General features: G+C 41.9%; 1 protein-coding gene across 2 annotated transcripts in view; it reads left to right on the forward strand.

The window, feature by feature from the left end:
* LOC103353830 (eukaryotic translation initiation factor 3 subunit H) overlaps positions 1–9,507 on the forward strand; it is a 58,249-nt gene extending 48,742 nt beyond the window's left edge. Inside the window, exons 6-9 of one of the 2 annotated variants that reach the window (XM_008276990.1) lie at positions 3,183–3,286; positions 3,572–3,588; positions 8,532–8,664; positions 9,176–9,507. In XM_008276990.1, coding sequence (XP_008275212.1) covers positions 3,183–3,286; positions 3,572–3,588; positions 8,532–8,664; positions 9,176–9,270 — 349 coding nt within the window. In that variant the 3' untranslated portion in view covers positions 9,271–9,507. Of the gene's footprint in view, positions 1–3,182; positions 3,304–3,571; positions 3,589–8,531; positions 8,665–9,175 lie in introns of both variants that reach the window. The other variant, XM_008276989.1, reaches the window with a different exon arrangement.
* Positions 9,508–12,308: the final 2,801 nt, after the last annotated feature.

Consider the following 12,308-nt stretch of genomic DNA (forward strand, 5'->3'; position numbering starts at 1 on the left):
ATAAGACTTGAGATCTGTCTAGAACCTCTGTGGAGTCCACCTGTGGCAAACAGAATTGACTTAATAGAGCTTAGAAAGGCACTCGACTGTGTATAGAAGACTCAGGATTCACAGTGTTCACGTGTCAGGATAAATCCCAGTGTGAAGTCCAAGAAACTCTCTTTAGACCCCACAATATAACTGTTGTAAATGATAAATTAGAGGTGGAGCTGAATCCCAGGACAGTGTTCAGCAAATAAAATTCTTTCGTTTTTCTGTTGCACCTGCAGTATATGAAGATGAGTTAACTTGACCAGAAGGACGAGATCAGGAGTGGCAGTATACCAGCTAGTTCACCTACTTGCTTCACTTCTCAGTCAGCCCGTGTGGCACACAGTTGCTGGTATTACACTGGAGCAATAGAGTGCTGTTTAAAGTGATTTCCTTTTCAGTTATGTTTTTGGTTATACATGTTTGTTGCTGAGGTTCTGAAAAACCTTATTAAATTGCAGCGAAGAACACAATAGTTAAACATTAATATCCTAAAATTCAAAGTATAATGAAAACAAGGTTGCTAGGTCTACCCACTTTCCACTTTTATTCAAATACAAAAACTATTTTGCTGTGTCAACAAATAGTTGTTGGCTCTCTGCACTTCCACTGTTGTTCAGAGGAAGGGTAGAAAACCATTTGTAAAGATTTAAGTATTCCTGGGAGCACAGTGGCCTGAATAATTGTGAAACTAAAGAAGTCTGAAACCACTAGGAGTCAATGAAGAACTTAATTGAAAGCATGAGGGAAATAACTGCAAGATCTGATGTCTCAAAAACGGAACTATTCAGGCTGAATTTTAAGCACTGTGACTGTGGAGAACACCAGGCGCTGCTATATCATCGGTCTAATATCATCACCACAGCGAAACACGGTGGTGGCAGCATCATGACGTGGCGACACTTGTCAGCAGCTCGGACAGATGGACACATCAGACGTGGGGAAAGCGTGAATGCAGAGAAATACAAAGGGTTCTTCGTGTAAACCTGCTCCAGAGTGCAGAAACCTAAGACTGGGGCGATGGTTCACCTTTCAACATGGCAGTGAACCAAAGTATAAAGCCAAGAGGGCTTCAGGACAAGTGTCTGACTGTCCTTTAGTGGCCCAGCCAAAGCTCAGGATTCAAGCTCAAGGAACATGTGTGGAGAGACCTGAAGATAGCACTTCACAGACGCTTTCTATCCAATCTGATTAAGCTTGACAGGATTTGCCCCAGAAGAATGGGATAAACTGCAGAAATCCAGGTTTGCAAAGCCTGTAGAGACTTAGCCAAGAAGACTGAAAGCAGTCATTCCTGCCAAAAAGGCCTCTGTAAAGTAATGAATTGAGTGACTGGTTTTAAGTGATGCTTTATGGGGAAAATTCCAAATTCATTATTTAAATTTTAAAATAATATTTCTTCAGAAACTTTGCAAAAAGTAAAAGCAAAGTACTTTCTAAAAGGAGCCGCATTTACATCTCATTGAAATTGCAGAGAGCTGAAGAATTAAATACAAAACAAATTGATAAGACGAATGTGTACTGCTCAGGTCATTTCTGGTCTTGGGGGACATGAGTTTCTCAAACCAAACCAAGGCAAAAGTTACTGTTTTGTTTTTCATTTAAGACTTTGGTGGAGTCTAAGAAATTGAGGTTGACTTTCTTGATGATTTTTTAGCTTGTTACAGAAGACAGGAAGCGTGAGGAGCCGGAAGAGAAAGAGAGGAATATTGATTTTTGAAATTATTAATTGAAAAATCTCACAGCAGAGGGGAAAATAACTAAAACCACACGAAACACTTTCCACTCTTCCTCCGCATATTGACACAAACAATGAAACACACATACAACACAGTTACATCAGCACAAGTGTGCACACAGCCAAAATATACACAGTGTTGGCAGTTCTTGTGGGTATGGTTGTCATTTAAATAAACAGTAAGAGTCTGCTTTCCCACAGTACATGCTGCATTATGTAGCACCCAAACATTCATAAATGAAACAATCTAACTCCACAGAGGAAAGTACAAGAGGGCTACAACGTGAAGCACAACACTGCAGCCCTGTCAAGGTTGAACTTAAGGCAGTAGTGAGACATCCTGTTAAAAGTGGGGCTCATGGGAGGAGGGAGAGGAGCAACGCTGGTAGCGTTGTGTTGTGAGTGTTGTCAGCATGGCAGTGTTGGGAAGAGATGAGGGATGTGATACCAGAACACAAAGATGTAGTAGAAGGGCAAGAGGAAAAGTCCTGAGGTCTGAGTACTGTCAAAACTCCAAGCAAGGGGCTTCATGACAGATGTCTTTCAGGGTAGATGAGAGCAACATGTCTGGTCGGGAGTGAATTCAAAGATTAGCTCAGAATAGATGGGAAACATAGACGATATGTCTCTGAAGGGATGTCCTCAGCTTGGACTGTTTTCAAATCAATGTGCATTGTGTGCTTTAGTATCAAAGGAAGGAGGATGAGTCTAAGAGGACATTTTTGACATTATCTGAGTTGACTTGAATTTCTTTAGAAGAGAAGTAACTCCAAGAGACCGGGTGCCAACATGTGATCTGTATTTAAAAGCTTTATTATAATTGCATCATATGGTTTTGCAATTACACCAGTTATTAATAAGTGTTAATGCCTGCATTGGCTGGCCAGAGCTGACAGACTTGCCAACAGAGATGGCACATTTGTGCAGGGCCTGCCACAAGAAGCAAGCAACAGGCCTTTGACACTCTATTCAGCAGCAAAGACCTCAGGAAGCATACCAAATTAGGGATTCCTCTTCCAGGACTAACAGACTAACAGGACAGCTGTGGCTCAGGAGGTAGCCCACATCCACATCATCCACAGGTGTTCAGTCTCTGGCTCAATCCCCAGCCCCTCCTGGCCACTTGTTAAAGTGTCCTTCAGCAAGACTCTGAACCACAAATTGCTCCTGATGGCCGGGGCATGGTGTGTGATTGAGTGCACGGGCGAATGAGAGCCAAAGTGCTCTGGACAAAATCGCTATATCAAAGCATCAAACAGTAAAATTTAATTAAAATGAAATAGTGAGCAGCTGAGTGAGCCGTAGTGGCCCGTGAAATGTGTGCACAGTGCATGTCACTGCAGCTCACAAGTGCACATGGCATTACAAGAACTTTTTTGAATGACATTCTGACACTTTTTTTTTCTTCCTCCAGCAACCACTTGGAGAAGAGCCTTCAGCTTCTGATGGACAGAGTGGATGACATGAGCCAAGACATTGTCAAATATAACACCTACAGCCGCAACCTGAGTAAGCAACAGCAGCAGAAGCACCAGGTAAATCTCACACACACACACACACACACGCACACACACACGCACAGACACACACAGAGGCTTTTCAGGAACCAAAGTGCACACGCCACCTACACCATGAGCAACAAGCAGCAGAAACATCAACTCACCAGCATGCATATAAGGGACACACACACACACACGCACATGCACACACACAGGCATTCAGCCAGAATCTCAGCAGGAAAACAGCAGGTATATTTCTGTCAGACATGGACACAACCAATTGCAGCTATAATCACAGCAGGCAAGCAGCAGAAGCACCAGGTAGCGTGGGGGCACACACACGCACACACACACACACACACACTGAGGATACACAACAGTAACCACAGTAAATGGCAAATGTTAAATATGCAGTTTATAAACATATAAACATCAGTATCTGTAGCCTGTGTATATACTGAACAAAATGCAAATGCATCATGTTGTATTTTACTAAATTCTTTGAGTTTTTTTTGAATTAGCATCTTAGCATCTTACAGCAGAGTATATGTAATTTAAGAATCCAATACATGCAAAGAATGGTCTCAGTTGGACTTTGTACGGTTGAGTTGTGACACTGGACCTTAATTCTGTGTCAAAATATCTAACATCATGTTCAGACCGACCTAAGCCTTTGTGAGGGAGACAAAAGAAAAAACAAAAAAAGCACTGCAGACTCAGTCATTTGAAGGAGGACACTCTACTGTCACAGTCGGGGTCCCTACACAAAAAGCAGAGGTAAAAAAAAAAAAAAAAGAAGGAGGGGAAACTTTTGGAAACTTTTTCCACCACATGAGCATGACAGCTTTCCAGAGACGTTCGGCGGTGCTTTGCCAGAGGATTTAACAACAGAGGCTGCATTGACTCGAAAATGTAAATTCGTGGGCAATAAGCAAATCGCCACAACCGCCAACATCGGTACTCAGGAAACTTCAAGAAAAGACACAGGTTTAAAAAGTCTTTTCTGTTGTTTGGAGTTTCCACTAATGTGATAAGAATGACTAATGTTAAACTTGTAACATCTGTCATCGTGTTATCATCACTCACCTCACTGCAGTTGCTGATTGCCCACAGCAGATCAGCATGACTTCGATTTCAGACACCCTTCTCCTCCATCTGCTGCATTATTTTTCCTGTCAAAGAAGAAGTTATTTTCATCACTATACAGGCTGGTTCTGGGATACAGTCACTGCAGCATTTATGCCTATGCGAAGAAGACGTTAAAATACCATTGATGTGCAAGGAGAGCTGATGGATAAAGATCCAAAATGAGTATTAGTGAATCAAGTCTTTCTCCATTCTAACGAGCAAGAAAGAAAAATCCTCTGTTTGTACTCGTCTGTACACATCACAGAAACATCACAAACTGAAAGTTCATTGAACCCTATGAGCCATCGGCCATTTTCAAGGTCATTTCACTACCTCCACTTTGAAGCCCTTATTTTGATCATCACAAGAGCTAAGCATGCACGCTGAGTTTTTTTCTTTTTCGGAACAATGGGCTATCCAGATCTTGCATCAATTGATATGATCATACTTGCACATTATTTATTTTAACCTTTATTATTATTCTCTATGACTTAGGAATTGTGAAAAATATGCGCTTAGTCACGAACGGAAAATAGCTGTCATTGTTTGATCCGCTCAAGTGTTGACAAGCAGTAGCCTACTTGCGAAAGTGTCAAACCAGGAAAATTTAAAGTTACTTTTCACACCAACACTTTGTCACGCTGAAAAGTTACTAGCATTGTTTGAAAGGTCAAGTTGATACACGATACACCAGCAAAAAATACTTCGAGCGCAATTCAACTTCGAAGAAAGGATGTGAATTTGGACCCACATACGCCCGTCGGGCTCCAAGGGTTAAAAGCAAGAACAGAAGTACTTTGCAAAACAAAAATGCACAATCACAACAGTGCCCCATGTGTAAAGACTCACAAACAAAGTCAGCCAGAAACGGCAAAAGGACCACAAACAAAACATACACAGACAGATAGGGAGTGAGTCACATACCATCTGCAACTACAACCTCGGCCAGATGCATCATAAACATCCAGCAAACACACGCAAACACAAACGGTCACGCACATTACTCAGGAAAAACGGGAGCACAGAGGCACAAGGTGACTCACTGGTGTGCACTCAAACGTACACCTACATTAAAACAACTACGTTACTCTGCCATTATTCTCCGCAAGTGCAAATGAGAAAATGTCTGAAGTATTAATGTCGATCCGGGCTGAGTCATCGTCATCTCGGCCGACAGCGGGCAAAGTAACGGCTAAGTTCACACACATTAGGCAGACTTCCCGGGAACGTGCGGTTGTGGCCACAGGTAGACCTCCGCATAGATGAAACACACACACACACACCTATGTACCTACACATCCGCAGGGCCATCACCCACACCGCAGCTATTATGATCCGTCATCCTCTCCATACTGACCTTCTCATCCTCGCAACCCCCGAGCATTACCCTCGACACACACACATGCACACACAGGCTAATGTCATACACAATATCACACGGACAATCCCTTTAATGGTGTCTAGATTTTCCATGTTTCACACGAATCTCCACAATGAACAAATAGCGCACACGGAGAGAAAGAAAGCGAGCCTCTATTAAACCTTTCAGACATCTACAGTACTTGCTCCATGTAATCTTGTGCTATTGACCCTGCCGCTTCCTGGACAAATGGAACCTTATTAATCATCATAGAAGTTGCAAAAAGGCGTTGTGCTGAGAGAGCTCCATTTTTCATTTGCAGCCCTTCTGAATTTAGCAAATAGCGGGTTCCCAGGCACAATCTGTGGCCAAGTTAGTCTTTGTAACAGGATATGTATGTCTCACTCCACCTGATTTATTCATTTTCTGGCTTTCACATCCACGGAGGCAGCCAACACTTTGCAGTAGATTAGGAATGGTGCAGTGTGTTAATCCTGTGAACTGAGGAATCAAGATTTATGGTCAATAATGGAAGTCATCTGCAGTTAAAAGATTCAGCAGCATTATTTATAAATCGTTTAATATTTTAGTTTTTAGTTTTACATTACACAAGAAGTAAACACAAGAAAGGCAAGTCAACCATGGCTGGAAAGTGCTTTTGGTTGTAGTAAATGCTAATTAGATGCAAAACCAATGAGAAATCTGGGGGGGGGTCATCAGTTAAAACCAAAGACAGGTGAGAGACTAAAATAAAGTGTTTGAAGCGTCAGTGGTGTGATGCAGAGGTTGTTGGACCCCAATTTAAAAAGACACCAGTGGAAAAGCATGCAAAAATTAATTTTTAAATATGGGAGAACTCAGCCGAAGGGGACCAGAAGATAATTACACGTAATCCAAAATGTGGTCAACACAAACAGACCCCAAGAGAGAGAGAGAGAGAAAACACCAACACAAGCAGCAATATGATACTTTATCAATTAATAAGCAGCTCTGGTGGAAAAGAGCTCAAAACATGATAATATTCTCCGGAGAACCAATGTAAAGTCATTTTTAACTAAATCCTACTTTAATTAATTTATATGATTCAAAGATTAATTTGTAGAAATAATTGAGTTGTTTTCATCTTCTGGACCAAAAGAAAAATATTCCGAAGCCTGCTGGACTCCAAAAATAATAATTGTCCATTTGTGTCTGTAAATCAAATCCAAATAGTCATTGTCATTTATTAGCAAACATTTTGTCCATTGTACTGTCTGTAGTGATTGCTAACTCACCAAGAGATTAGTGTTGTTAGTATGTTTGGACAAATTGGGTATTAAACAGATTTACACACAAACTAAAGGCCTGATCTGATCGGATCACATCATAGATCCTGGTAACCATGTTATGGCCCTGGTCCGACTCCAGTAATCGGTGGAGATTTCAAGTCATCATAGTGAAGCTTAGTAAGTTGAACGCGTCACATTTCCAGAAAGGCGCCATTCCCAGCACGGCACCCTCCGGTTCCAGCAACCCGCTGTGGTGATGCTTCCCAGCAGCAGGCCCTGAGAGCTTGTGAAGGTAGATGGTAAAATAAATACAGCAAAATACTGAGGAGTCCAGCTGAAGTGTGTAAGAGACCTGCTTGGACAGGATTATTTTCCACCAAGACATCAACCTCAAACACAAAGTCGAAGCTGCACGGGAGTCTAGACTGCAGTCCAATTCACACTTTGTGGCAGGAGCTGGAAAAACTGCTGTTCCCTCACAGTAACCATGCAGCATGACAGAGATTGAGGAGTTTTTTTGTTTTTTTTAAAGGAATTGCTTGGCAAAACAGCACCACTATTGCTACCTCTGCTTTGCTGATTTGAAGGAGGTTGTTTTATATTTGTACTTACATTGTAATTTGACGGGGAGTAAAACTACTTTTAGACACTGTATATTATATATGAAAGGTAGAGCTCAAGTACAAGAACGACGTTGGGTTGTTTCTAGAATTGGCACCCAATTATGCTTCTTGATTAGGCCCAGTCATGCTGCGACACGTTGGCAAGAAAGAAAGAAGGAGAGATGTTTCATTTGAGCAGGGAGTTCTATTTTTTTTATCCTCATATTGTTTGTCTTAGCAGTTTTTGTCAGCTTCAGTCACCCATAAAGGTGCGTTGTGGGATGTCTGGTTGAAAGCACTCCAGTTGCTCCCACTGCGTTTTCCCCCCTTGTTTGCCACAACCTCCCTTTCCACCGGTCTGTGTCAGTCTTTCCGCCGTCTTGCCAAATTAACAAGGCTTTTAGGATCTCCAGAGACCCGGCACCTCACTGATTTACCGACTGTCAGACCACCACAAATCACTCCATTCCTGTCAGCACTCCTCTTTTTTTTTTCTCTCCATCTCTTTTCTTTCATCACTGTGTTTCTCTACGTCTCACTTCCTCTCTATTGCTGTTTCCATTGCCTGTCTCTCTACCGTTTTTTTTTTTTTTTTTTACAATCTACTGCTGCTTTGTGCTCTCCTCTATATGTCTCTCTCCTCCTGTTACTTTGCCTTTTCCTCTCCCTGACTTCCTTACTTCGTGCCTTTTTTTTTGTTACTCCCACTCCTCCCCTTCCTGTCGTCATTATTTCACCCTTTCTCTTCACATTCTCATCCTGTCTTTTCTCACCTCCATCCCACATCCCTTCCTCTTTTATCTGTTCCCATTCCACACTCCCCTCTCTCCATGCTACTTCTTTCTTGTGTTTGTCCTTTCTCTCCTTCGTCCGCCCCCACTAATACCACCTTTCCCTCCCTTCCAGTACCTCCAGAGGCGGCAGCAGGAGAACGCCCAGCGGCAGAGCAGAGGGGAGCCCCCGCTGCCTGAGGAGGACATCACCAAAATGTTCAAGCCCCCCCAGCCGCCACCGCGCATGGACACACTGCTTATCGCAGGTACGTACACACACACACAAACACACTCGCCGTGCACGGCCGGTGCTCGCCATCCCCCCCCCCTTTTAAAAAAAAAAATTCCATCAGCCGCCTCTGCTCCCCTCATAGGAGCTCAGGTTCTGTTTTGTAATTATCTCCGCCATTATCTTGAAATTACATTAATTTAAAGTTTATTGACTCAATCTCCAACTCGACCGCCCCTTTCCCTGCTGTTTTCACGCTGCTCAGCTCTCCTCCGCCTTTTTGACAACATTCTGATGCTTCCGTTTACTTCATTCACCACTAATTTGACGTTTTGCTGTTTTTTTTTTCTTCCCCACCTCCGTCTGTTTGTGTGCAAAAAACAAACAAACCCTGCACTGTGTATCTACGTATGTATGTATGTATGTGTATATGTATGTATGTATGTGTATATGTATGTATGTATGTGTGTTTCTATGCATATTTGCGTGGGTGTATGCTTGTGCTTTGGTGTGGGGACGCGTGGATGCATGTGGCTACCCTCCAACAGGGCAAATTAACAACTACTGCCAGAATGTGAAGGAGTTCACCTCGCAGAACCTCGGGAAGCTGTTCATGGCGGAGGCGCTCCAAGGCCACAACTAGACAAGATACAAAAGAGCGGAACAATCTGCAATAAAGGAGGAAGTGCGCGGGGGGTGGGGGAGGAGGAGGGCGACAGAAGAGGTAACAGAGATGCAAAACCAACTTGGCGACGACTGGAGGGGCATCTGCCGTCATTTACATTCGAAGAATTTGTTTGTTTTTATGCCTAATTCCAACTTGGATACAAAATTATCGTTAATTATCACTTTTCATTTCAATAAAAGTCTCGCATCTCCACATCGTCTCCGTCTCCTTGTGTATTATCACAGTCGATCCGTCTTCTGCTATAATGGTAATTTTAGCATATTGTACTGAGTTTAACCGCACAAAAAGGGTTGATTTTGTACAGAACATTAATGTGCTGAAATGGAGCTTGCTTAGAATACAAAATAATTATGCAGCACAATAGTAAAGTGTAATTTTATTGCTACATACTTCCTGTATTTCAGTTCAAACATCGAGCAGGAAAAACAATTGTCATTGGATTTGCTGTGTGTTGGTTCTCATGGTGGTAACAATGATTTCCTTTTCGCAGTGAAGTTATGCATCAAATGAAATACCAGCTACATGACTGCCCTCCCTGATTTTTGATTTATTTATTTATTTATTTTTGTTCAAGTGGAATTGCACACATCCAGTTCTGCCCTTGTTCTACACCGATAGCAATTAGCACCTCTTTATTTTTAGGAGTCCCGATAGTGAAACTTGGCTTGAAGCAATGATTTTTGGTTCTTGTTTTTTCAGTTTTCAAGACGGCGCTGCAGGTGCACCAAATGACAGACTGAGAGAAACTGTTGTGTGTTCTGGGTGGCGCTCCTTGTTTAGTGATGTCGCACGTGTCTTGCCAAAAATGTAAAAATTATTTGAGAGGAGAAATTACCAACAAGGGAACCAATTAAGTGTTTTTGAAGTTGTGTATTTTTTACAATAAGGACCATAGGAAGAGGAATGAATCCAAGTTATGTTGGTGATGATAATGAATGTTGGCTGTCATTTAGGAAAAGTGAAGGCGATCATGGGGTTTAAATGTTTTGCAGGAATGCTGGCGTGTTGTTCGGCAATCACATGAAATAGGATTCAAACATGAAGATGAACGTCAGCTGCACAGAGAAAACTTATTTTTATATCCATCAATATGCTGAGCTTCTATTTGCTGGCTTGTGATGGACGGACAGCAATATCATGAATGTATCGTCAAGATAATTACTGAAACTATGAAGAGGGATCTGAGGTGTTAATGTGACCAGCAATTCATATGAAATCGAATTGAATCTACCTGACCGCATTACACAAAGCAGATTGTCACGTCTACCTTCAAGATGTCACATGTTCTGCCTGCATATCATTCCTTGTCACTTGTTTCAGCAGGCTTAACCACTCGGTATCAGGAGAGTTTTCCAGGGAGTCCCAGCTGAATGAAGCAATTAAAACTACATTTACAAATCACAGACACGCTAGCAGCTCTTTCAAGACCCCGTATTACACACATTTACAGATTCCTCAGTTTTTGGGGGGGTGGACTAGAATATGTTTACAGGCTGTCATGTTCAAAGTAAACATCATTCTTCTTATATTGCTGCAGAAGGCTGTACTGTGAAGCGAGATTAATGGGTAAGTTGAGCCTGAAGTCAGTTTTCAGTATCATGAAGGTGGCTCTCTTTTAACCTGCTAGATCTCCATGGTAACTGATGATGTGGAGCTAACCTGGTCTGGAGCAGGTTATGTTCACATTTAAGTCAGCTGTAAGAAGCGTCTCCCTTCACGCAAATCATTTCCTGATGACATGTGATACAGATTCTCAACTGAGGGAATGTGTTTTATCTGCAAACCTGTCGAGCTGAATGTTACTAAAACCACTGAAGCCGTGTAGTTGCAGTGTCGCTCACTGCATGTATCGCGTTGCCATGGGAATCCGACAGGTCTTCAGCTGGTGATGCAGAAATCGCTAAAATATGTTTTTATGTTTGATCCTGATTTGCTGCCAAGTGCGTTTCACACTGCTGGTGCTTCACAGATTGGAAAATTGATTATTCATATTATTTTCTAAATTGAACGAGGCACCTACATTAATCAGTTAAATAAGTGTATTAACACATGATTAACAGTTTTCTACCAGCCTTCCTGTCTTGCATCATTTGTGTTAGCAGCACTTTTTAGCGTCATCATTATTTTATATTCCTTGTAGCTCTTAATTATTACAACCTGTTGACAGAAGTCACCATTGGTCCATTTTGTACAGAAGAATCGCCACATGACCCGTTTTATGTCAACACGTCCGAAACAGAAAAAGTCACCAAAGAAAGCTGATAACCACCTTCATGATACCTGTTGTCTCTGACTGAAACACTAGTTTTCACTTACACAAAGAAAGCCCCGTTATGTCAAACTTGTAGTAGAGCCCTAAGGACTTGTAATCACCTGCTTCTCTAAAAGGCTCTGTTTTAGCTTCTTTCTCTTTAAGGCCTCTCCTTCCAAAATGCCAAGTCTGCTCTGGTTGTACAGCTGGCCTGACAAACATGAGACAGTGTTAGTTACAGGCTGTAACCTCAGATCTATGAGCATAGGGATGTACGCCCAGCAGAAGCATCTCTAGTGAGGAAGTAGACTGCTATGGCAAGTTGTTTCAATATTTATTAGCTGAGTTTGACTGTCTGGAATTAGAATTACAGATATCAACAATGTCATTTTGACTATTAATGTATAATGTATAGTTCATTTTTGAACAATCATAGTAATTCCAGATATCTCAAGCATTGTTGTGAGTAGTCTGACTTGTGCAAGACGCTGCTCATGCAAAGCTTCTCATCTGATATTAGCCTAGCAAAGCATTTAAACAGTGTTGGCAGAAGGTTGCTGTTGTTGGATAAGACTGAGAACATGCCATGAACTAGAATGAGATTTTTATGCACTTGCCGTAGCTTCTGACCTAACTACAGCTATCTGCAATGTTATTTTAATCAACACTCTAATTCAGCATATCTGTGATAACATTTTAACTAGATGGACGTCTGGTTTGAGATATCCATCCATCCATTATC

Source organism: Stegastes partitus, unplaced genomic scaffold (assembly GCF_000690725.1).
Source record: "Stegastes partitus isolate 25-593 unplaced genomic scaffold, Stegastes_partitus-1.0.2 Scaffold85, whole genome shotgun sequence".
Lineage (NCBI taxonomy): Eukaryota > Metazoa > Chordata > Actinopteri > Pomacentridae > Stegastes > Stegastes partitus.